Below are 27,268 nucleotides of genomic sequence, written 5' to 3' on the forward strand. Positions count from 1 at the left end.
AAGCTATGGTAACGATGAGGACATGTTCCAGCCAAGAACTTCTTACATGACAGTGAAGTCTGGGCTCTGTCAAGAGATAGATGAGATGGGTGTGAAGGGCAGCAACCTGGAAATCCATGGCAACAGCAGCCAGCATGGCAGTCACCGTGATGTAGGGTGCAGCGTAAACTATCTCTGTTGAGGAAGCCTGCAGAATAATCCCTAACCCCGAGGAGCTAAGGGCTGTGCTTGCTCCCACTGCTCCATACAGAAGCTGTGGTGTTAAGTGAAGCGTGAATATGGTCACACTTTTGTCTCCATATGACTTTTGTGCTTGGCAGAGTGCTAATCATATACCGAGCTAAAACATCCCAATTCTGTGACTATGAAATTTGTTAGCCATGTAATATGGCCAAAAGCTGTATGACAACACTGAATGTATTTCTCTTTTAAAAGCGAGTCTGGGTCTCCTAGGAGCCACCTGATAGTAAGCAGGACAAAGGGGCGAGTGTTAAAATGGTCTCCAAGTTTAAAACACAGCAGACTGGAGGGGTTGTCAAACCGTCAGAGTGAGAATCAGCTTTTCTCCACGGTCTTTGCAAGTTTTCTCAGTTATCCCCAGATGGACCTCCGTCCACTTTGGATTGTCTCTGGCCAGTGTTCGTCACTCAACTTGCCTGCCTCTGCACCCATTCTCCAAGGTTCCATCTGCCCTGCCTACAAAGGCTGTTTCTCACCCATCTTCCTCCTCATTATCCTCTGCACCCTCTTGCGACTTCCCTCTTATGAAAGTCCCTCCTCCCCTGATTTTGACAGTAGCATAATGCTCTCTGCTTTCTCCATCAGCCTCCTTCCCTGAAGCACGCAACTCCCCGCAGGACCTTCACTATTCAAGGACCCTCTTTTCTCCACATATGTTAAGCAATTGTATTTTCTATGCATGTCAGTACTTCAACTCTCCACCCTAGAGAGATGATCCACAGTATTGTGTCTTACACCAAAGTGTCAGGCTCCAATGGCCTCTTCAACATTCCCTCAGATTTACCATCACCATTGGTGACCCAAGACAGTGGATTTTGTATTTGCTGTAAATTGCCTTTTTTTTTTAAAGCCCTAAGGATAGGTCTCACATTGCTGGGCTTTTGGAAACCCAGGCCCACATCCTCAGAAGGATGTTCCGGTGCTTCTGTCAATCACTTGGCAGCCACTGAGACTGATTTACATAAATCATGTTTCACATTATTTCTCTTTTCCTTTACTGGGCATTGAACCCAGATCCTCACGTGTAGAGGTTAAGTGGTTTGCCATGGAACAAGATCCCATTTACTTTGAAACAGGTTATCACTAAATTGCTCAGGCTAGTCTTGAACTTGTGCCTCTCCTTTGTCCTTCTCCCAGGTATCTGGGATTTCAGGCCTGGTGGTGCCTGAGTAGGAAAGTTCCATATGAAACGAAAGGCGCACATCTCTCCAACTTGAGGTGTTTCCGTTGCAGTTCGTGTACCAGCAAGGGAGCATGCTCTCTTTTCTTGGTAAGACCAAGAATAGCCCAGGACCTAGCTCCACTTGGTTTTAATAGGATACAGGGGGATACTCAGTGTGGAGACTCTGCCCACAGAGCCTTCTCTGCAGCACAGCCAGTGAGATCCTGGCTTGAGGCGTGCACTGGCAGAACCTTGTGACTAAAACCTGAACAAAGTCTTAGCAACACAAGGTCTAGTTCTCTTATTAGTCCATTTGTTTTGGAACTTCTGGATAAATGAGACTCGGGAATGTTCAGGTTTTCCGATGTGGTCAGGTATGCATTTCCCTAACATGATACAGTCTGGGTAGAATTTGGTGTCAAAACCCAGTCAGGAGAACTAGTTGAGTGGTCACTGGGAGAATTACAAGCAGAGACCATGGGGAGCTTGGAGACTGCATGGCTTGTTTGCCCCAAAGTTAGCTGGGTAGTGGCTGCTAGTTTTAGGGATTGAGAATTTGGAGAACAGAGTTTAGGAATACATTTTCCCCAACCAATGATTTCTAAGCTATGTCATGGGCTTCCCAGAAACTTGACGTACTTTCCTCTTTGGGCTTATGGAGGATATAGCATGAACTTCCATTGGGTAGTAAAATTAGCTGATGATGCTCACCGTCTGTTAATAGACTAGCTATGGCCTCCTCTGCACTGCAGGTGGAGATGCACTGGTCAGGGTGCCCCTAGTGGTCTAGGGGAGTATTGCTGAAAAGAGTGGCTTCTCAGGCAAGGGCTGTGCTGTATTTCCTCTACCCGTGTGACAGACAGCATCTAATTTCTTCAGACAGGAATTTTCCCTCCAGAGGCGAAATACCCAGGAACAAGTGAATTCCCCACCACATAGTGAAGGGCAGCTGAGGTAAGATAAACAAGACCAAAGATACGCAAAGCTTTGTGGTAGTTTGTTTTGCCACAGAGTTTAAACTCTGCCTTTCCATTTCAAAATAACATTTCCTATAATGTCTTGTTAGTACAAAAGGGGTTGTAATTGGTCAGACTTCACCTAGATTGCCGTCATGTATGATGTGTTCTCATGTGCTATTCTAGTTCTTCTAACTGTGATGTTTCATTGCTAAAGCATGATTGTTATATAAGGGTCAAAGTTCTGAGTAACACATTACAATTGGTCCAGTACTGAGAGATCCTACTTATAGGCTAAGATTAACCTCAAAAATGCCAAGAGCTACTCAGCTTCTGCTGATGATAATCTCAAGTGAAAAAGGATGTCTGTTTTTCATACACATGGTCTAGATTTTATCTCTCAAGTTCATTGCGTATGTTTATTTTCTATTATTTTTCTATTGAATAGAAAAAAAATATCGGGGGTTCACGTAGATTCCTCTGAACAAAACCATTCTTTTCTCAGTAGAAATCCAGATTATAGAGGCAGCCACTTTGGATGAATGTCTTAACTGGTTGTCATAATGAAAGCAAAATCAAAGAAGGGTCCCGTGCCACCCTGATATTTTATCCAGTGCATGCCTTGTTACAAATCGTGACTCAACTGCTCATCACCTTTTGCCAAGGGAGCTCAGGGGGCTTTGGGCTACATCCCAAATTCAGTTGAAGCCTTTCCACTCACTCACTATCCCCCCATCTACCCACTTTCTCCTTTCTTCTTCCACTGCTGATCATCTTTCTTCCCCTCCCAGTCTATAGCTACAAGATTTGTCTTGTGTCTCTGCATATACATATTCAAAAGAGGAAAAAAAGAAAACAGTTGGCTTACATAACTTTGATCACTCTAAGTCTTCTTTTGTCCCTCTACCTCTGATGCCAGATGATCCTTTGTGAATCACTTAATCACCATCTGGTATAATGCACTCTTAAAGATCCATAGATAGCAAAGGCCTCCTTGATCTCCAAGAACGGCTTCTGTGAGCCATGTATTCAGACTCAGAATCAGAGAAAACAGCAAGTTCTTCCTGAGACCCTCAACACGTGTGCTGAGTTCTCTCTGCTTAGCTAGGAGCGAGGACCTGAAGAGAGTAAGTCAGCCGTCAGGCTACAGTAAGTGACACTACCTTCTCTGCCTTCATAAACATGACCATTTCCTCTCATGACACAGGCAGTCCAAGTGTCCTCACCCTCCACGCTACTTACTTAGCTTTCTGCACGGATGGAATATACACTTCTTTGAGGAAACCCAGAGAGTCCTTAACACACAAGACAACGTGGTATGCAATTTCTAGGACAAGCCGTACGTAAAGGGCCTGCAGCCCTTCTCAGGAAGTTACCTTTTCATTTCCCAGACTCTGCAGGAGTAAAGTATATTTGGATCACGGTTAACTTTGAGAAAAACATTGTTTGCGGACTGAATAAAAAAAAAAAAAACCATTGCTTTTAGCTGAATCAAACTATGTAGAGAAAGGGGCGGGGCAAGTTTTAAAGGAAGATGGCAGCCAATTTCTTTCATTATTTATTTTTTTATTTTTTTTCCAAGAACAGTTAACATTTGCCAGGCACCTGTTGGCCTCAGTCACTTGCATCTAAAGAGCAAAGCTAATTTACCCACAGCCCACGCTCTCTGAAATGGTTAGCCTTATTTCTTAGCTCTGTTAACCACTAATCTAACGTTAGCTTCAGAGTTCAGTTTTAATCATCTAGCCCATAATTGTCTACTGCTCCCTGCCACATAAACAAAAAACAGTTTGAAGGGGAAGAAGGGGAGCAGTTTACATCTTCTATGGATACTTCAAGTAATTGGCCCCAAAGGGAAACTACCAAGTTGACCATGGTTCAGCATGTTCTGAGGGCATAAAATATGGAAGGGATTGACCTGTAGAAAGAGTTGGTGTCCAAGAATGTGTGATCGCGTGAAAATCCTACTTTACCTCAGCTGGCCTATATATCCTGAGCCACTAGATGGTGAGAAGAGCAGAGACATTACAAGAGGGACAGACTGATGCACACTGATGCTGGGAAAACAAAGGCTGGCACACGATGGACAGCGGATGAAACTGCTTCTATCCAAATACAACCCCACACAGGTCAGCTTTGCACACACACTGACACACACACCCACACATGCACGGATACACACACACACACACACGAGCAAGAATGCTTATTTTGTAAGATTGGTCCATGGAAACAGACATTCTTAGCAAGGATGGATGACAGATCAATTGTAATTTATTTTCTTTTAACACTGTATCATCATAAAGAAAACTGGTATAAATGAAAAAAATCTATTTCAAATATCTACATCTAAAATTTTAGGCAGTGAAAAAGCATTTTGTTGACGAGGGGTGTGGAATGACGTGTCAGCTCGGGAGAAACTGCTGGATGCTGCGTTTAGTTGCCACAAACAAATCACATATCAGAACGAACAATACTGCTAAATATTCCTTTTTTTTTCCTGTTTTTTTTTTTCCTTTTTTGTTAAAACATACTGGGAGAAAGAAAAGAAAAGAAAACTGGAAACCCATACATCTTTCAAAAGTTTGAGATTGGAGCAATATTTAGAACCATTGATGAGGAAACACAGTGGCATTGGTGTAATATACACAATGCACTCTTCGTCTTTAATCTGTAATGTACATCAAATACTTTACAACAATGCATTAACAAAAGGCAAGAGACGTCTTGCTGTACAGAGGAACCCCAGTGCAACTGGAAGCCTAGAGTCACATGGGTGAAGAGAGTAAACAAAGCGTGAGAAGCCGTTCCCCCACAGTGTGTAAACTATTCCGCCTTGTGCTCAGCGATAACCTCCACGCCCACCACCCTGACTGTGTCCTCTCTCCTTCCTTCAGCCGCCCCGACTATAAAGCACTTTCAAAACGCTACGGTTCAAACTAGAAAGGTGTTGAATAGGGTCACAATTAGAATTGCGTTTAGCTTCCTATCGATTTCCTGGTTAACGCTCGATTCATTTTAGCTTTCTAAAATAGCTCTGAGTATTTCTTTCTGGTTATCACAGCCTTCCTTTTGGAACAGGCTTTAACAAACTAAATTTGCAGGGAAAGAAAAAAAAAGAGAGAGAAAAGAAAAGAAAAGAAACAGAATGTCCTGTGGTGTATGCATGCACATGCACTGTCCCCAGAGTGCCTCGTGTCCTGACCCCTCACACCCAGGAGTCGGGCGAGGCCGGGTAGTGGCTCGTTTCATAGTTCAGTTCACTGTAAGGACGGGCAGCGGAGTAGAAGTCGACATAGTTGCCAGTGGACTTGAGGCCCAGGTGCATGGTGTACTCGCTGGCTGGAGGGCGGTGATGAACCTGGTCCTCAAAGAAGGACTCATCATAATTTCGCGTGGAATTCTGGAAGGGCTGGTAGGTCTCGTAGTCTTTCCTGCTTGGCTCCTGGGGGACAGGCTGTGTGGAAACCTGGCAGAGAGAAAGTGTCATGGTGGGTTAGTCAGGTCCCAGACCTGCCCTCTGTCCTCAGGCCATGCTATCACTCTGCACAGAAAGGGGTGGAGCCTACCCCTAGCACACACTGCCCTCAGCTGTGTCCTTTGTGTGCAATTTGACTTTATATTTTCAATTTGCTGTCTCTGGGGGCGCAGTTCGGTAATTTGATACTGGTATTCAATGTGTTGAACAGCATTTCAACCTCCTGGACCATGTGTTCTTTTGTTCTGGGGATCTTCAAACTCCTCTCTTATAGTTCTTTACAGAGAACACAAAGTCACCATGATTGTCACACTATGGTACTACGGGTGTGGGTGGTCATCTCCCCTGTCTCATGTGGGCTGCAGGGGTCCCCTCCTTTCCTCCTCTTCTTTTCAACTCTTTCTATCTCTGCTGACCACTAGTCTCCTTGCTTCTTCTGTGAAGCAACGTGGGTTTTAGCAGCCGTGTATAAGAACAGATAGATACATTTGGTCTTTCTGATGCTCTGGCCAGGAAAGAGGGGGTTGTGGAAGGTTCAATAACTGGTCCAGCAGCCTAGGGAGATCAATAATGGATAAAGCCCTTGCCATGGACTTGAAGATCCAGAGTGGCTCCTCAGAGCACACATAAAGGTTGGTAGGTGAGGTGGCTGTCTACACCTACACTGGGGAGGCAGAGACAAGGGATCTGTGGGGCAAGCTGGCTGCCCAGGAGTGGCGGTTCTAGGTTTCATACTCATTGAACTCATTGCCCAGTAGATGTCCATGGTGATTTCTGTCTCTTTGAATTTGCCTCCCTTTGGAGCCTCGCCTGAGAGGAACCACACAGTAGTTATACTTCTGTGTCTGGCTGCGCTCCCTCAGTGGGTTTTCATCATTTTTCTGCATGCCGAATTTTTCAGATTTATATGAAGAGGAAATGATACTAGTTTAAATAGACATATCACATTTTGTTTATCCATTTGACTTTTGTGGATAACTGGATGTACCCCTGTCTATTTCCTTTGCTTTTTGGATGTGTACCTTGGGTGAGACAGCAACTCTGTGTTCAGCGTTTTGAGCAGCCCCCAACTGTCCGCCACAGCAGCTGTGCCAGCTTATGAGGCAAGCTGAGGAGTAAACTCTATAGAAAAAAGGATGCTCATTTTTGTCTTTTCTGTTTTTTGTTATCACACATAGATGCTGCAATATCAAAGAGGGTGGAAACTTACAAGGTCTAATGGCTACCTATCTCCCATTCCTGTGATTATGTAAGGAACTGAGGCTTCCCCGTAGTTGGTTCACTCCCTCATGCCTGCTCAAGTGACCAGGAGCTCAGACACATGCACATTCCACATTCTACTCTCTGGAAGACCAAATGTTTTCTAAAACTTGGTGTAATTAAAAACTTATTTAATTAAAGAATGTTGCAGGCACAACGGCTTGCATCTGTAATACCACATACGAGAGAAGCTGGGGCAGAAAGCTGCAAAGTTTGAGGCCTTGGGGGTTCAAGGTCAGCCTTGGCAAAGTAGTGAGGCTTTGTCTCAAAGTTAAGGTTTGAAAAGGCCAAGGTGTAGCTCGTAGGAAGAGTGTTGGCCTATCATGTGCCAGGCCTTGGGTTGGCTACTCAGTACTTCAGGGGGAATCCGAAGCTGTTCAGTAGAAGGCAGCATCTGCAGTGCTTTCTCATGTCCTGGCCCAACTCAATACTCTTTGTACTTGGTCTCTGTGGGTTACTGTCTGAGGTAGGGTCTAGAAACATCCAAGGGTCCCCGGAGCCTTGTTAGAAGTCAGGAATTCATTTCCTCTGCTTGGCCACAAAGAGAGATGAGCAACATTCTGTCCCTCGTGATGTATTAGCTCTCACCCCAACCCACCTCAATCTATTTTTGTTTTCACTGACTCTAGAATTCCTTGTCAGAAACCTGACCCTTCACTGTGAGCAGATGTTTTCAAAGTGTGGGATGAGGGGGACCCCATAGCCAGTGTCCAGAGAGATGTGCAAGGTTCTATAGCTTATAATAGCCGTGATGTCTGGTATGGATTACAAAACACTCTGGGAAAGATACAGTTTGATTACTTTTCAGCAGATTCAGTAACTCCCTATTAATTTTACTAAGGTTCAGCATGGTAGGCTCCTTAAGAAATGGGTTTAGTTAATAGGTAGTGATTTGTAATTAGCAGAGTGTGTGTAAATGAACACCTCTCTCTAATGGCCCACATATAATTCTTCTCTCAAGGAAGCGAAACTCCTTCTTTTATATAGAATTGATTTATACTAGCAATCGATCAGTTCTCCACAGAAGTGGTGAACTTCATCACAGCGGCCTCCCAGGGTGCCTGCACTTCTAGTTGGTGGTAAATGAGCAAGATTTCCATCTGCCTGTGAAAGCCCGGATGTTCACAGAGCGTGAACCTCTGCTAGCCTGAGATCCGGAGCCCGAGAGGAATTCTGGAAGGAGCATGCAAACCTCCAGGTCTAGTGGGCTACCTGTTTGGCATGCTTGGGAGGACACCCTTCCCATTCCAGAAATAGCTGTGCCCTCTACAAGACTGTGCTGCTGGGGTTGGGGATTTAGCTCAGTGGTAGAGCGCTTGCCTAGCAAGCGCAAGGCCCTGGGTTCGGTCCCCAGCTCCGAAAACAAAACAAAACAAAACAAAAACAAAAACAAAAACAAAAACAAAAACAAAACAAAACAAAACAAAAAAACCCACAAGACTGTGCTACTGTCCGAGTTTGGAGCTCCAAAAGGCCTAGCCAGAAAGTTTGGAAATGTGTAGAGGGCACTTTCTAGAATTCACAGTCTATATTTCTGTAGGCATCACCTCCAGTATTGAATAAATTGTTCGTATTCCTCAAAGGGTCAGAGAAGTGTGCATGTTTGCATGCTACATCAAAGTCGTGTGATATGTTACTTCCATCTGTCGGTTTACTCATCTGTCTGTCCATCCGATTCCTACTTTTTAGGTGAGGGAACAGAAACTCTAGGCAGATTTTCAACCTCTCTAAGGAATCATGGTGAGTGGAACTGTGGAGCTAGGACTTGAGCCGTCCTTGTGTTAGCTCAGTCCCTGGAGAGCCACTGTGGTCAAATCCTAAAGGGCAGACCTCACTGGCTTGACTCTGGGCTCCATGATAAGAAATGATGTCTTCTTTGGGAGACAGAAGAGGTGTGCTCCTCTGTGCTGATCTTGGTGGTCAGAGGGTAGAGTGCTAGAGTCAGGGATTTCCTAAGAGGAAAGTCACCACTGAGGATGTCCTAGGGAGAGGCCACCACTCAGGTTTATGACTTTCCTCCAGAGTGGCTTCTGATTTAAGGTTTGTGAACTCCTTTCCTTTCCTTTCCTTTCCTTTCCTTTCTTTCCTTTCCTTTCCTTTCCTTTCCTTTCCTTTCTTTTCCTTTCCTTTCCTTTCCTTTCCTTTCCTTTTAGTATCACTGTAAGTCCTGAGACAGCCTGGGCTTCCAGAGATGGACTGCCTCTCTATAACAAAACACACAATAACACAAAACGCACAGGAGCCTAATGGGGAAGAGTGGATCACAAAGGCACCACCTTAGGATGGATGTGCTGATGGCGAGCATTGAGAACGAGCTAACTACCATAAGGAGGGCTTTTGTAAGGCAAGGCCACCGGGCCTGGTTCTTTGTGTAACCATTTCCCCTTTCTGCTTCTCAGTCACATTGCAGAGTCAGGGAAGTTTTACAGGACAGATGGCGCCCTTTATCTTGTATCTTCAGTTTCCCCAACTAAGAGCTAAATAAACTCATTTCTTTTATGTAGCACCTAGCTTCAGGCATTTCGTTACAGCACCAGAAAGAAAAAGATCAAGAGGACTAGTGAATTGGATTTATTCTGAACACAGGAAAAAGATAGTTGATAATAACAGGATCTCCAGAGCTTTCCATTTAGGGAAAACTGAAGATTCAGAGCATTTATGACATGGGTCAAGTGGTAAGGACTTCCATTTACTCTATCCCTCGGGTTTCAATGTGGTCACAGCAGCATCAAGTTGTCCAAGATGTAAATTACTGGGCTAAATTCCATATCTAATGAATCAGAAAATCTGATTCGGGGGCTCACAAAGTTATGGTTTCATAGCACTAAGGAATGGGGGTTGGGAAATGTGGGTGTGTATGTGTGGGGCTTATGCCAAGATTTCCAAGTCACTGAGACAAGAGATGGGAAATTGAACATAGAGACAAAAGAATCATGCTGAGTCTGCTTTTCCCCAGCTGGAGGGTTGAAGTCAACCCTGTCCCTAGATAATCATTTCCTCATCTCTGATGACAATTATCCCTGTCTTCCTACCTGAGATTGGGACTCGGGACACTAATAAAAGGACTTAAGGTCATGGTTTAAGTATAACTCTGAGTACCTGTCATCAAGACATGAACCCCTTCTGCCAAGAGTTTATGAACAAAAACTTACACCACCAGAGAGGTGCATGCAGTTAGACATATTTGCATTCATAAACATGAGATTGATGAGTAGGAGCTCACTAGGACTTCGGGGGAGTGTTACAATAATGTATGTGACCTGTTGCCCCAGGCCTCAAGCCAAGGGTCATCCACTTTCCACTGTTGGTTGTGTCTCCTACATATATAACTTACTCAAAATGTGCACAGAGTTTCTGTGAGTCCCATGAATTGTGCCTCGGAGCCTGTTTCCTTTTCTGTGGAGTCACAGGAAGAGTGAGTGGCTCAGGACTGTTGCCCTAGCCCACCATGCTAGCCTATAGGTCCTGGGCTGGCATTCGTGCACAGTCCTAGCACTGATGTCCTCTGCCTTGTCCTGAAGACTCAGCCTCCTCAGGTCGGCTGCTGCCTGCCTTCTAACTGTGACTGTTTGGTTTAGAGGGAGGTCAGGTTCTCATTCTATAGCCCTGTCTGGCTTAGAACTCATGATGTAGTGTAGGCTGGCTTTGAACTATGGGCAATGGCATCCTGAGTGCTGGGATCACGGGTCTGACGAACCATACTTGGCCCAGGTCTAGTGTCTGCTCTTTGGTACTTTGCAGACTTCAGTTCTAATTTTCATAAAAGCTCAGAGTATTCTTAAGAATGTGCTTTTGAGAATGTTATGGACTGTTCTATAAATGTAGGGAGCAGACCGTCTTTGCAGCTACTGTAGTCACACCATGACACACGAACCATCCGGGGCTACCCCAGAGTGTGCTTTTATTACTAAGCAGGGCAGGATTGCACAGGTAGGACAGCTGCTGTGGAATATGCTGCTTCTGCTATGAGGGGCTCTCTACCTGCTCGACTTAAGACTAATCCTGGACTCTCGGCTGCAAATCAAGAGATTCCTCTCATCCCTCTTTGAGAGCTGGAGATTCTTCCCTGTAGCTACAGAATTTCATGATAGTTGCTAAATGACAAAGAGTTGATGTCCATAAATAAAGTGGATACCTCTAATACACTCCGTCCCTTTCTTTATGTGTGTAGGAATGTTTCCTGGCAAGGAAGCAGTTAAGGCCACCCTGCTGATCTCCTGTCTATGGCTTAGGAGCCAGTTTATTTATTCACTGGCTTTTTTTGCTGTTAGCACAGCCCAAAACGAGAGGGGGCAGTTAGCTGTTAGCAATATGCCAGGCAGGCACTTGGGCCATTGCATTCGTGGGGTTACAACAATACCAGATGGCTTCTGGAGTGGGTGTGCATAAACTGGAAAACAAAGATTGGAGGCTAACTCCTCTGCTAAGGATCATATTTCCTGCTGGTGGTTGATCACTCATGAAAACCAATTTAAGTTCAAGGACAGTTTAGAGTTCTCCTACCTTTCCTTAGGCATGAGACTGCACCGGGGATGTCTTGGGGGGGGGGGATGCTATGCTATGCTATGCTGGGTCCTGGCATTATTCCAAAACCACACACACACACACACACCATGCTTTCCTATACCTGGGCATTGCAATTAGGTGCATGGATTCTGGTTATCCCTCTCTGCGTAACTTTTCTGAAGTGTGGCAAGGTGCAAGGCACCCACAGAAGCTGGCCTTGGAGAGGATTATTAGTAGAAAACAGTCACAAAGAGCCAATCTTGCTGTGACGCCCACCATAGGAGCAGAGGTGACCTATGACCTTTTATCAAGGAGGCCCAGCCCCCGCCTCTGCTCTTATAGTCCCTACAGAAACGGTCAAAAATGATCCTTCAACAAATGGTTCCCAAATAAAGCAAACAGAGTCAGACTGTTTGGTTATTTACAGGGACGTTTCTGCTATTGGTAAATATCATGCGTAATGAGAACCCTTCGTGTTAATTACAGGCGACAGGGTAATGAAGCTACTCAATCCCTGCCCAACCAACAGACAATTCTGCTCTAGTTATTGGCATCTTACAGTGGTCCACTTGGGGCTTTAGTTCAGCTCCCTCCCATATTCTGTTTCTCATCAGTATCAGGGAATACTGGAGGCTGGGTAGCTTTATCGAGGAAAGGAGATTATCTTAGAGTTCTGAACTGAATTCAAGGGAATGATGCCAGGACTGGCTCGCCCTGGTGAGCATGGGTATGGCAGAGGGCATGGGCTGGCTATAGTACATGTATGCATGCATGCAAGAGAGACCACCTGGAGATTGGAATCTTCCCAGGAGAGGAGGGAGGATGTCCTGCTTCTAGAAGAGGTGCTTCCCTCCTGAGAAAGCTAAGTCTGGGCCTCACAGGGACTACTTATAGTCATTTGTCAGAGTTGACATTGTGAACAAACTTCCACTAGATCCTCTTCTTAAAGGTCCTTCTTTTTAAACACTACCACCTTGAAGGTCATAGGTCCCACACATGAACCCCTGGGACATACCACATCCAAATGGTGTCACCTACTTCCAACTGTCGGGCAGGAGGTAACAATGAAACCATGGGACTTTCTGAAGCCTGGGGTAGGGTGGGGAGGTGTTTAAAGCCTGCCAATGCCCCATGAGCATGTGTTTGGATGAATGTGAGATAGACCCACTCCTTGAAAACCCAATTTAAAATTCTAGGCCACACAAGTCATTAGGAGCGAGAATACAAACGTGTTGCTTGCCCCTCACCTGGTTCTGCTTGATGTCCTCAGCGGGTGCACCGTATGAATTCCTATACAAAGTTGAAACTCCAGTGTTTTGAGCTAAAAGGAAAAGGAAAACAAAATTATTACTAATAAGGGCCAGGTTCCGAGGATGGAATGATGGGTACCAAGGAGGGTTCTTGGCCCAATACAGCTTGGTTTTGTCAAAGAGCATCCCAAGTGGAAGGACCTCTTTGTCCCCGAATCCCCTTTTACATATTCAGAAAGAAGAGAAGCCAGTCTAGGATCTCCTCTAGCCTGTCAGCTTATTCTAATAATGTTCGCATTGTGGACAGGGTCAGGGCCGGTGCGGCTAACAGATGGTCATCTTGCAAGTTTTATTGCTTTCTCTCCTGGTAAAAACCAAAGGATAATAAAAGCTTGTCACCTGCGCTGGAGCATGCAGGAGCCCGAATCAGCAGCTCAGCTTTTAGCTGGAGAATGACAGGGAAGTAATTTCTAATTTGAGTGCACACACGGGCTTGGTCATCTTCCCGACAGTTCATTCTTAAAGGCCTGAAGGCCATGCAGTCAGCACCGTTTCTACATCCTGGGCACTTCTGGTAATGGAGGGAGTGGGAAGCCTCAGAATCCTTCTAGGTACAGAGACAGAAGTCTACACTCCATCTTCTCATATGCCTGGCTTTGAGGTGAGAGGAGGGAAGAGATCCTGCTTGTAGAAAAGGTACCCATTTCATCAATTGGTACCTAGCAAGAACATGCCACAAGCCCAGATGAAGGGTACTTTTCCTCTGACATACACTAAGAGGTCATGGTTTAAGAAAGATCTGGAAAATGATACTTGTCCAGGGCCAATAGGACACAAAAATGTTTGAAAATACCAAATATTCCCTGGCTTCCAAGACCTGAGAATAATGAAATTTACATACTACCCACTCTCTTAGAATCAGTCGCACCTGATCAGGACAGCCTATCAAGGGTTAACGTCATATCACTCACTGCCATCATTATTGCCCAAAGGCATATAGCAATTGAAACCTTGGAAGATATTGCTTAGAGAGTGAGGGTGAGAGTTCATGTCTGGATGCCTATTTGCCTCCCCTGTGTGTTACACATGGAAGTATGTACCCTTGCTTATGAATGGTATGTGTAGAGGACAGAGCAGAACATCAGATGCTGTCTACTCTTGCTCTCCACCTTACTGCCTTGTCACTGCAGTGGCCCCTCAGCATCTTGGCTAGAATGACTGCCTATGAAGCACTCCAGAGATGGCTGTTTCTGCCCTTCCAATGCTGGAGCTACAGGCACATGCAGCCAGGCCCAGCTCCTTACGTGAGCATCTGAGAATCACACTCAGGCTCCCATGCTTGTGCACACATTACCATTCACAGAGCTATCTCCTCATTCACTCTGCCACTCTGCTAGCTCTCTGACTATATATGCATTTCACCTATCTATCTATACCACCTATACCCATATACTATCTATACCCATCTATCCTACTATGGAAACAATCTCTCTCCCGGATCAATGAATCTTACAGTGATGTGTTCCAACATCCTGACTGTCCTGTCTTCTCTATTCATCAACCTTCCACAGGTGGGGCCATCCTTCTGTGTTAAGGATTGGATTATGCCATTCTCTCTACTTGATACTCCTTGAGTGCTCAAGCTCCACATGATCCACTTCCACCTCACTTTGCCATTTTTCTCACCCACCCTCTCTTGTTATGGAGCCATGGACACCCTGTTTGTCTTTGCTCCGTGGAGTGATTCAAGTTTGTGTGCATTGAGGTAGACCGTACCTGCCAATCTCCCGTTATCCCTGATTCTCTGATCTCGTTGCTGTTTGGTTATCGGCTGAGAGGTCTCCCTTTTGCCCATGGCATGCAAAGTAAGCCTTTTCTACCTGGTCTCTGGTCTTCTCTGTCTCAGTATCTGTTCGGTCCCTCATCATACTCAGCTTCACGTGACATTACCTTGTCAGAGAACTTGGTCATTGCTGACCTTGTTTACTGCTGGCCTTTGTATATTAGAGCAGACACCTCGTAAAATTGGAAAAATATGTCTTTTATCCTCTGATTGTGTCTCTCTGGGATAGTGCCTGGTCTCTCTGGATCTTCACAGGACAAGAGATATAATTACAGAATGGATGAACTAAGAGATGAACCATGGAAATTTATCTAACTGCCCAGCAAAGTCATGCTGATAAAAATGTCCCTGCAAGGTTAAGGCGAAAGGCTTGTCCTTTCCATTTGTAATACTGCATTTTAGGTGGCTGGAACATCTGTACTACTATAACCTTAGCTTCTCTCTATGTTACACTGTTGGTGTTTAAGTAGAGGATGTTTCTGTTGGAAGCTCTGCCCTCAGCTTGTTGGCTCTGCCATTGTAGAAGAGACTCTGGTGGAGAGCGAACAACATTCACAGGCATCCAAAGTGGAGGGCCTCAAGGATGCTCTTCATAGAGAAGCACCTTTCATTTTTGTGTGTGTGTCATTCCCTACACACTCAATTTCTAACAGAAAGGAATAGATGGCTTTAAAAGGCATACACACGGACATTGACCAAACCAGCAGTCATCGCCTGATGAAAACGGGAAGTTCTTATAGAAAGACAGATTCTCCGGATAGATTTAAAAGTTAGACTGTGTAGCAATGAATATCCTAGTAAGAGCACCAGTGGAAGGGGAAGCCCTGGGTCCTGCTAAGACTGAACCCCCAGTGAACTAGACAGTTGGGGGGAGGGCGGCAATAGGGGGAGGGTGGGGAGGGGAACACCCATAAGGAAGGGGAGGGGGGAGGGGGATGTTTGCCCGGAAACCGGGAAAGGGAATAACACTTGAAATGTATATAAGAAATATTCAAGTTAATAAAAAAAAAAAAAAAGTTAGACTGTGCCATCAAGAGTCAGGTGACACAAGCGATTCCTCGGTAACCAGAGAACTAACTGCCAGCATCCTGCAAGCTCCAGTGCACAGCTGATCCAGGGATTCTGAAGGTCTCTCAGTAACAGAGGGGAGATGGTATTCTCAGAGACATGAACCAAGCTAGGAAAGGGGTGCAGAAGAGGAAATAGGATGACTGGGCTGAAAACCCATGTGGACCTGGACTTATAAGATCCAAGCATGGGATGGCAGCACAGGCAAGGAACTGTGGCCACCATGGGCTTCCCAATGTCACCTTTGAGGGGAGGGGACCGTCGCTTCCCACAACAGACAGCCTCTCTCCGCTGGGAAGTAGCAAGACATCTCTGATGTTTCAGGACCAAGAAAGATGGAAACACCCGAGGTTTCTTCCACCAAACCCTAACACACCTTGGATTCAATCTTACATGAGAAAAGAAAATACTGGTTTTGATGTGGAGATCCTAAGAAAACTGGTTTTTGTGCGTCAGTTCTTGAGTGAACCGCACTTCCCATTGTTGGCCTTTTGGTCCAGTGTGATGCTTTCCGGGCACTCTTGTGGCTTGGCCAGTGACTCAGTTCACACGGCTGATGGAAGGAGGCGACCACTACCTCCAGGTTCATCACCCAGACCACCTCCACTTTCGTCCTTGTTAGCACCTTCGTCACACTTCACCTCCATCAGTACTGACATACTCACCTCTGCCCTCGACATCCCGCCATGGAACTGGACCTCTGCCATCCACCAGCCTTGCTAACACCTTTGTCTCCACTGCTCCTTACTGAGACACCCCACTATTATCATGGTCACAAAGTCACCAGCACAGTCAGAAGTCAGATCCTCTTCTTTCATTACCGCAACAGCCACTAGCACCATCACCACCACCTCTGCTTCTCTCCTTACCAGTGCAACCCTCACCATCCCACCACTTGTTTTTGCCACCACCACCACCACCACCTCGCTTCTGCTTCCTGGTCTCTCATTATCCCCCTCACATCACCTCTGCTGTCTCTCTGTCACCTCCGCATCTCTTGTTGCTTCCACCACCCTCGCTACTGTCATCGAGAGCAACCAGCTTTTAGATCAACACTCGTTGACTTGGAAGGACTTCCTTATATGAACAAGTTCAGGAGAAGAGCTTGGATTTCTTCTAGGTGGTCTACGTGACTGATGGCATTGTTCTGAACTGAGTTTGAAGCTGTCTGAGCCTCCAAATAGGTTTAAAGAATTCTATACGTCTCAATAGCAGAGTCATCAAGATCTTGGTCATTTTCTAGGCAGGAGGGACGTTAGGCGTATGATACATTTGATGTTTTATTTCACTTGGTGTGTGGGCAAACTTATGTGCCACTCGAAGCATTTCAATATGAACATATTACTCTTAAAAGCCTCTGGGGTGCCTCTGCTGGGCCAGAGAGTTAAGAGCAACACTAAACTTAAATGATGCCAAGACAATCTGTCTTACAATTATTTTTGTAACTATGGTATCAATCTGTCATCCAAGAATCCCAGTGCTGTGGCTACTTGGGGCAATAATAATTATAAACTAGACTGGTCAGATGAATGTGTTCTCACTACTAATTCAGGCTAATCAGTATGCATTAGTTTTTCTGCTGGCACCCCTGCACTCGGGACTCAACTTTCTTGGTCCATGTCCAGTGATGACTAGAGTAATTTTTATGGGTCATGGGGAGAGCTATGGTGGTAGAATGAATTCATTGCTCCCACTTAAGGGGCATTTCAGGATCAAGGGTGACATGTCCCTCTCTCAGGTCTGCACGTGGAGGAGGAATGTAGACCTGGGGGTGCGGATGAGACACATCTGTTTAGCGCACAGTTCCTTATGCAGCTGTGCAGGGTTACCACAGAACACACTGCTCCTGGGGTAAATACATTTGTTATTGCAAAAATTTATCTTATCTGTCCTGGCTTTGGAGACGTTTAATAAATCATCCAATTTGTCTACTCTCCCTCCCTGCAGGTCTGTGCATAAATAACACCAGTGACCCGTGCCCTGTGCTTTTGAGGATACTGGGACGAGCATGTCTCTGTGACTCTTTATGGCTATGTCCTCTGCACCCCAGCTTTATCAATGATACAAACACCCGATCTTCTCTTAAAGGCCGTTACTCATGGCCTATCTTCAGGAAGGACTCATTTTGATGTCCACAAGGCTTTAAAAAATAGTGTTTAAAGTTCCCTATTAAGGTCATGTGGCTCGGAGAGTCTAGTTTTACTCCCTACAGGAGCCTCCCACGACCTGGTTCCCATTTCCCATCTCCTACCCACATACTTAGAGAGAAGCAGGGGTGGACGCAGGCCCAAAGACAGTTGTAAATGTCCAAGAAAAACTGTACAAAGGAGACAGGGAGTTAAGGCTATATCTACTAAAAGCCAGGGTTAGCAAGGCATTCTGGGAGGGGAACTAGCAGGAAGAAGTGAATCAGCTTTGCCCTCCCCAGAGTTCCAGTGGATGGAACTCGACTGAGATAGGGATGAGGACAAAAGCTCATCCATTCTCTAGAAGCATCCTGGACATTGCTGGGTAAGAGGTTGGCATCACGGCAGGAAATGAAATGGTCTCAAGGGGGGCTTGTCTCCTTCCTCCAGTTCCTGGAACTGACAAATTCTCAAGTGTACTGGCAGTCCTCCAGGCCCCAGGCTGCGGCTTGCTGTGTGAAGGGCTGGCCTCAGTGTTGGCCTTGGCCACGCACACGACACCGCTCACCTGTCATGGTGTCTTTTCTGGAGGTGTGCTCTCCTTTAGTTCCATGGTACGTGGCGCTGTTGCCAGCGGACTCATAGTCCGTCTTCCTTTCTTTGAGGCTGATCATTTCCCGAGGTGAAGCTGGGGCACTTGCTACAAAAAACACACGAGAAAGGTTACTTTTCTGCGTCTCATTTCGTGGTAAGCACGGTTGGCTTTCCACGTAAAACAGTTAACTTTACAAATATACACGGTCCAACATATGGCACAAGGGGACCCTGGATGACTTATTTTTTCCTTTACTTTTCTGGGCCATTGTTCTTACCATTCTCCCTCAGTCCATTGTAGCTGCTGCTTTAGCATAAGTGGGACAGTTTGACTTGGAGGCGGGTGACTAAGAATCGCCCGCAGGCATCATCTTTCTTGGGAAGAGAAGGCAGAGACCTTTAAGAATGAAACTGGTCTTTCAAGTTCATTCTCCTGCCCCTCCCTCTCCCCCTCGAGCTCTCTTTTAATTAGATATGCTTCAAAGGAGCCGTGATAGTCTGAGCATCCCTAATTTGTAAACCCTGAGCACAAACACTCTGAAGTCTGGAACTTTCTGAGCGCTGACATGACAACCGAGGTGGAAAATTGCACGTATCCTACCTCGTCGTAACACAGGCTGCAATCAGAGCCCTCAAAATAACTTAGACTTTTTGTGTTTAGACTTGGGTTCTCGGCTCAAGATGTCTCCGTGATATATGAAATTATTCCAAGCTAAAAAAATATATTTTTAAAATGAGAAGTCTGAAACATTTCTGGTCCCAGCTGTTTGAATAAAGGACATTAGACCTCATTGACACTGAAAACTCCCCAGTGAAAAGAAATACAATCTGACTTCCACACAGAGCTGCCAAGCAGCTGCCTTATGTAAGACGGGAGCAGCACCTCCCGTGGGAGGGATCTGAGGAGCTGGGCCTGCAGCACCCACCAGGCTCTTCTCCAGGTAGCCTGGGGTATGTGTGAAGGACGCTGGTTTTCCTGGCGGGGCATTTTGGCTTCAGCTCTTGGTGTGACCGTGTCAATGTCTCACGCACCCCTTACATTTCAGCTACTTGTTGACTGCTGGCCACAGGGACCTACCTCACCACTGGCCATGTTGCTATTTCTAAAAGAGATGGGTTGTAATTGTAGAAAGGACTCCCTGGGAATTCATATATATATATATATATATATATATATATATATATATATATATATATATATATATGTTTGTTTTAAAGTAAATAGGCACCATGAACATGGAAACCACAGTTAATGGGGTGGCTTGGTAACAACTCAACAGTGAGGCCATGTAGAGATGTGGGAAGAGGCAGACAATGTCATGGTGCCATAGGAGTGCTGGCCAGGCCTGTTCCTACTGTAATGGGGACATCAAACACAGTATGAGGACATTAACCAGGGTGCATTTTCCTCTGACTTCCCAAACTCCAGGGCAGCCTCCGTTATCTTGTTTTACCCATTATCTGATGAGTGTTTAGGGGCTCTCCTCCAAATCCTGATATTTTTTGTTTTAAATTATCCAGGGAAAGGCCTTGAAATCCACTCTTAGCAAGCACACCTGCTAGCGAATAAGATTTTTTTTTCTCTTAAACTGGTTTTTAACATACAGCCTTCCTTGCTAGTCTAAGCCGCTTTCCCAGCCACGTGTCAGTTTATCTTTGAGAGCGCCATTTGCACCCTGTGCAGGGTTGTTCACCTGCAGCACAGGGCTTGCTCGTATCCCGCGTGTACCTTTTCCCACCATGGGAGTCACAGGATTCTGTCAGAGTTAGTGAACTCTGCGTGCAAATCTCTGCCAGACACTGCAGGAGGCAGGGATGTGAACTGTGCTTGCTAAACTCGGGGAGTCCCAGCGATGTAGGGGAATGGACGAGCAAATACATCAGAATCAGGGCTGGAAGTTCCCAGAAGTCCCATCCAAATGCTGGGAAAGTAAACGGGGGCTGTATTACTGTACGGAAAGAACCTCGCTATGTCTCAAGCTGACCAAAATGAAACCAAGGCTCACTGCTCAGCTCTTGTAGCACTTGGAGGTTTCCAATTCTGACTTTCTAGCAGAAATAATTCCCCAAATTCATTAAATAGATGCCTGGGCCACACACGATACAGGATGTATCCAAAACAGGCACCCGGCGGAAACCCATGAGCACTGGACAGGACAGCCTGCAGTGTTCTCATCCCTCATGGGGACACTTGAAGTCTCGGTGATCTAACTCGGGGTATATTTCCCTGCTACCTAGGAACTCCGGGTCTTCAGGAAGGGACTGGAGGCTGATGCAGGTAAGGAACAGAGGGCTGTTATCTATTTCAGGCTGGAGAAACACTAGGGGTGCTGTGAGGGTATTCTGCACTTCACATGTCTTTAGGATCCTGAGCTTAAAGGAGCATGACTGCAGATCGATCTGGGCTCTGCCCCAGCTTGGCGGTGCTCAGTCTATTCCTGCCAACTCTTGTCTTTTCAGCTGCTGGGGTCTCACTTCCATAACCATCTACCCTCTCTCTCTTCTGCTTAACCTTTTCCCTCTGGGAAAGTCCTTCCTCTGTCCTTGTACCTCTGGTCCTGGGTATCCTTGCATAGAACCTGGCCATTTAGGAGTCAGGCTCTCAATCAAGAAGGCACAGTATTTTGGAGCCCTTTGACCAAAGCTTTTAAAATGAGAAACTAATACTGCACAGATGGCGGTGTTTATTAAGCTACATGAAGTGTGTAATTATCTCCTGAGACCCCACACATGGTGATGCTTTGAGTCTCCAGTAAATCAGGATTAAGCTCCAGGAAAGATCAAATCATGCGGACAAATGTTTATTAGGTGTCTGGATGTGTCTGGCCTAGGAAATACCAAGGCAGAACACTTGTTGAATGGATCCTCATGCTGGCCCTTGCCTGCCTACTCCAGAGATGGCTTTCCCATTTCCCAACACTTTCCCACCTCCTCTGTCACTTGGTCTCCTTGACTCTGATTGGTTGACTGTAGCCTTTAATTAGAGTTAACCAGCCACCCTCCTTCTGGGTCCCAGGTGCTCTTTAAACCTTCAGAATTGTAGCGTGAGAAGCATCAGTGCCCACCCGTGTGTCCAAGTTACAGAGTGTTCGTTCCTGAGTCTATGAGCCACATCAAGTGTCCTAAGGACTACCATACCTTGAATTCAATTTTTCATGGCGCTTGGAGAAGGTGACTGACCTCTGAAACTTTGTCTCTTTGTTTCTGCTTTTCCTCAATCCTGTGACAGTAAGTCTGGTGTAAAAGACTAAGGGCAGTCATCCTCAGGGGCACAAAAGCCTCTGCTGAGCAGATTTTTCTATCCCACCCTCCAAGATGCTGTTTCAAAGAAGAGGGTTTCCTCAGTGGGGGTTGCGGGGCAGAGGAGGGAAGAGAAGGATGTCACAATAAGGGATACAGGGGACCCGATACAAGTCTTCATGCATTCCCCAGTTTAAAAATAAAACGTCAGACAGGGCAAGATGAGCTTAAGAGCCGATACTCTGAAGAAGAGAACAGGGCACTTATGTTAATAAGTAACATGCTTGTTTGCCTTTCATATTTCTACCTAATCTTTGAGATTATTCAAAATGACTGGAAGATCATATAAATTATTTTAGAAATGAAAGAAGTGAGACCGCCATTTAAGTTCTGGGGATTTGGCAGAATGAGAGAAAGATTATGAATTAAAATTGGTTATGTTGCAAATTTATTGATGATTCTTAGGTTGTAATCAGCAAATTGGGTACGGGATAGTTAGAGATACTGACATAACTCGTGCGTGTGAACTCTTGCCTGCTTCCTTTACACCCCTTCCTCACTGAGTACATGACACATGCCACAGACAGGGAGCGAGTGCAGCTGAGACTGGCTATCAGTCCGTATGTACCCAACAGAATTGCCGCCCCAACAGAACACACTTCCCAGTGCACCAACCACACAGCTCTTCTCAGTGTGGTGCCCAGATGAGGGGCTCAGGAGCAAGCCATGGCCTGGGCTGCCTCTTACCTGAGCGGTTGTTGGGAGACACACGCACAGGAGAGATGGAAGGTGTGCGGGAGGAGGAGTAGGGCCTTTGTCGATCCCTCTCGATGGTTGAAGATGAGGCTACAAAGTGATATTGTGACCATCCATCCTGCAAAAGACAGCGTGCTCCTATTAAGCAGGGAAGGCACCGCAAAGCTTCACCTCCTGACTCTGCGGAGTTCCAAGCATTTGAATTTGCAAAACATTTCTGCAAGTGTCAGAAGAGATTACTGAGCGCCGCACATCACCAGGGCTTAGCCCAGAGGAATGGGAATTGTAGACACACCTCTTCCTCCTCCAGACAGCCTGGCTGGGAAGGTGGGCGGTTTTGGTCTGTTTTTCCCCCCAAATATTAAATAAATGGTTTCCGTGCCGACTTGCTCTGCCCATACGTGTTGTTGAAGACAGAGGCGCTGCTCAGAATGCTAGCAGACTCAAAACGTCGAACTTTGCCAACCTGGCTTCAGCTCTGTCTGCCCGCTCTCCATTTGCTAGCGAACCTTTCTCCCAGTGCTGACTTTCTTCTCAGGAGGGGGCCTGTGAGCAACATAGTCCCAGGGCACTATCTGCCCCTTTTGTCATTTATCCCCTTTACATAATTTCCAACTCCTCTCTGGGTCACAGAAGCCCAGCCCCCTGCCTCAGGAACTCGGGGCTCTGCTAAGACACTGGATGACACATTTCCTGAAGTTGCTGGGAATTCCACTTTAGTCAGAGCATCCTCAGTGTTTTCCAGCTCATCTTCCCAAGCCTTCCAATATCTGGTCAGTGTTTGAAGTGCATACATACTATTTAATAATAAGCCCCACACAAATGCATTGCAAGCCATGTTGTAAATCTACAAAGACTAAAGAAGACAATGAAAACAGCTGAGGATGCCCAGCTCTTGTCACAGGCTCTCATTCCAGTCTTCCTCTTGCAATTCCAATGTATTTGTATCAAAGTACAGACCGGAGGAGTGCTGGCCTGGCAGGATGGAGCAGTGGGCACCTACCCTCTCCCAATTCCCTTTCAATATTTTTAAGTCTAAATATTGTCTTTAAAAAACTGAAAGAATTTCCAATTTTATTTTTTTTAAAGATAATAGTTCGACTTTAAAAGAATGTGATGCATTGTGAGGAATTATTGCAAATATTAATAGATGAAATTTAAGAACAAAACCTATACTCGCTTTTAGTCTTTATCTCTTTGTCTATTTGACTTTGATAACTCCCATTCTTACTCATGTAACAATGCCAGGCCTGGAAACAGACTTTGTTGAAAGAGGCTGCTAATACGTCCTGGGCAAATGACTGTGGCAAGAGTCTCTTCAGGGTTCTAAGAGCTGGACTCCATATCTTAGAAAAGCAAGGTAGTGGTGGCCACTCAATGTTAAAAAGGAAACGAGTTAAGGATGTTGCTATTAAAATGCGGCGATCTTCCACTTGGAGAAGAGCAGGCAGGGAGCGCAGAGCTCTGAAGAGATGGTGTGGAGGACACTCACACCCTCTGTGTGCCCATGGGAGTGACTCAATACCCAACACAGAGAGGGTGGTGACAGGGATAAGGGACCATCACAGGACGATAGAGGACTGGTAGGACTCAGTGAACAACAATGTTGCTGGCAAGAGAGGCAAGGCTGAGGAGAGACAGGCTGTCCAGCCAAGATGAGAAGTCGGGAGATTTGGGGCTAGGACAGTGAGAGCCTTCTCCCTTGGTTTTGCATGGTTTTTCCACGGAAATGAGAGAAATGAGGCCATCTGTTCAGAGCAAGGACCACAGATTAGACAAGAGGAGAAGTAGGAGGGGAGGCAAGAAAGGAGAATGTGTGTGTGTGTGTGTGTGTGTGTGTGTGTGTGTGTGTGTGTGTGTGTGTGTGAGGGGAGGAGCTCAGTTCCAGGGAGGGGTAAGTAGGAAGTCAGTGCTCTTTAAGAGATGGCTCAGTGGGTAAAGTGCTTGCCACACAAAACAAGCATGAAGAATAGAATAGAGGTCAGAGTCCCAGCGTTCATGGAAATACTGAGCAGATGTGATTCACTTTAATCCCAGTGTCCCAGAAGCAAAATTAAGTCCCCAGAGCACTGTGGCAGCTTGTGCTCTGGTGAGGTAGGAAAGAAGAACCTGGTCTCAATCTACACAACAAGTAATCGAAGTGGAGACTGAATACCAACCTCAGGCCTCTACAGGCCTGTCATTCAAGTGCACACATGCATACTACACACACACATGCACACGTACACGCACAGCACACATACAGCACACCACACGTGCACACACACACATACACAGACACACACACAAATGTATGCATGCACATGCACACGCACACCCCTCCCCCACAAGTGCCCATGCACAGAGAAGCACCACACAAACAATAACCCTGGATGAGAGGTGACCTTTTCTCTTTTGCCTCCCATTCAATGAAGCAGGAGCAGTGGAATGGCTAAACTATAGAACTTTAATAGTGGACTTTAATAGTAGGACTTTAATGTGGCATTGTCCAGAAAAGCCTAGATGGGACATGAAGGTTTCTGTTCTGACGTCACAGTATCATACTTACAAATGCCATGGCATGGGGTGGCATCGGATGCTGGAGACCAGGGTATAGCTGGACCATGGTGTAGATCGATCACAGCTCGTTACAGGCAATCACTCTGTAATTAGTTCCCGGGAAGCTAATCCTCACCACTCTCCACATCCTTCACTGTCTGGACTCTTGATCACTCAGTTCTTTGTATTAGAAATCAACTCAGAAAATGAAGATACATTTTCGAGGGGAATGCTATTCCTAACTGAACGTGCCTCTGGTCCCACTAGCCATGTGCATTTTTGTAATCTAGCTAGCAACAAACTATCATTTATTTACTTCTTGATGTCACTTATAAAAGGCTCAAAACTGGTTTATACCCATAAACAGCTCTGGGAGATCTTTTCACTTATCATTTGTCTCTTTGCCCACTCATTTTTTCTTGTTTAAATTTTAACTCATTCCTGGCCATGTGTGTGTGTGTGTGTGTGTGTGTGTGTGTGTATTCTATTATATTAAATGCTTAATCTGAGATACCTTTGTGCCATCCATATGGCTTGTTGACATTAGATAAAGCTCAGGGAGGAAAAATGGAGACCGAGGAGTAGCCACAGTAAGCAGGGAAGAGCTGTTAATCCTTGAGGCTGGCGATAAGGAACTTTTTAAACGTCCATGATTCTGCCAACCCGAGCAGTGACCCAGAAGATGTGTCCTTCAGCTTGAGACCCAGCTAAGCTGTCAAAACTGTGATATGATATCTGGCACTCTCAAATTGGTTTTTATTTTTAACACATTAAACTTAAAACTGGAGGCTGTTAAATTGCTCCAAGTAGATAGAGATGGAAATACCAAGAGAAGTCCAAAGTCATTGTGCTTTAACTTGCCACCAGAAATCACCTGACCTTTTTCTGATGTCCCCCTCTTACTGCCTTTTCACCAGTTCTGGGTTCTGTGACAACATTTCTTATGTATTTCTCTAGGAAGTTTATCATCCACTGAAGCTGTAGTTTTCTACAGTGACATTTTCAGGGGTTCTGAGGTCAGGGAAACCAGGGCAGAGCTCTGCTTCATGGTCACAGTTCTTTACTGTCAATCTAGTGCTCAGTCACTCTAACTGGCTTCTGTGGTGATCCCCTGATCTTAACACTGCCTGTACACACATAGAGATGCACACACAGACATATAGATACAGGACATGCATACACAGACCTACACACACAACACAAGACACACATGCACACATACAGACATGTACACACAGACATACAGACACAGATGCAGACACACACAGGCATATACACATAGACCTGTAGACAAAGACATACACATGCACACACACAGACATGTACACAGACCTTCACACATAGACATACACATGCACACACACAGACATGCACTCATAGACTTGCACACATAGACATACACATGTACATACATAGACATGCACACATAGACCTGTACATATAGACATACACATGAACACACACAGAGACACTCATGCACACATACAGACATGCATACTGAGACATACACACATGCATACACACATGCACTCATGTACAAAGACGCACACACACACACACACACACACACACACACACACACACACACACACGCACACTCACCACGGGATGTATACGTGCATGCCCATAAGTGCATGTGTAGAGAACAGAGGTCAGAGCTGAGTTTCTTCCTCCATTACTTTCCACCTTATTTTTGAGTCAGTGTCTCTAGCTGATCATGGAGTTCACCTCTAGCATAGGCTAGATGGGCAGCAAACCCCCAGGATCTGCTTGTCTCTCTCTCCCAGCACTGAGATATAGTTGTGTACATTGTATAACTGGCTTTCTATGTGCGTGGGTGCTGATGGTCTGAACTCATGTGTGCATGCGTGTACAATAAGTTCTTGAACCACTGAGCTGTTCCCTCAACCCTTTCCTTTTATATTTTTGATCGTATGGTAAACATTTTCAGACAGAACGCTCTTCATGGCGAGGTGTCCCTGATAGGATGGGATGCAGGGTTGAGTGGCTTGCAAATTGCTTAGGACAGCATACATTCGCCTTATAATGTCTTAATATAGACACCGTAAGGCACTAAACTCCCATCAGCATAGAGTTTGTTAGGTGTGTTCACAGGCTGGACCAGAGTTGCTGGTCAAGGCCCAGAGTGTTCTCCGCTCCATCTCCCCTACCTGACAGATCTCACTTATGAAGAGGTGGAGAAGCTCCCCTCTACCAGTGTTAGCAGTGTCATCACTCAGATGCTCTGCTC

General features: G+C 45.7%; 1 protein-coding gene across 1 annotated transcript in view; it reads right to left on the reverse strand.

The window, feature by feature from the left end:
• Positions 1–4,610: 4,610 nt before the first annotated feature.
• Ctnnd2 (catenin delta 2) overlaps positions 4,611–27,268 on the reverse strand; it is a 396,457-nt gene continuing 373,799 nt past the window's right edge. Inside the window, exons 17-20 of the mRNA XM_032898675.1 lie at positions 22,471–22,597; positions 18,458–18,589; positions 12,850–12,923; positions 4,611–5,827 (exon numbers count right to left, since the gene is read on the reverse strand). Coding sequence (XP_032754566.1) covers positions 5,567–5,827; positions 12,850–12,923; positions 18,458–18,589; positions 22,471–22,597 — 594 coding nt within the window. The 3' untranslated portion in view covers positions 4,611–5,566. The remainder of the gene's footprint in view (positions 5,828–12,849; positions 12,924–18,457; positions 18,590–22,470; positions 22,598–27,268) is intronic.

This window comes from Rattus rattus, chromosome 3, assembly GCF_011064425.1.
Source record: "Rattus rattus isolate New Zealand chromosome 3, Rrattus_CSIRO_v1, whole genome shotgun sequence".
In the NCBI taxonomy this organism is placed as follows: Eukaryota; Metazoa; Chordata; class Mammalia; order Rodentia; family Muridae; genus Rattus; species Rattus rattus.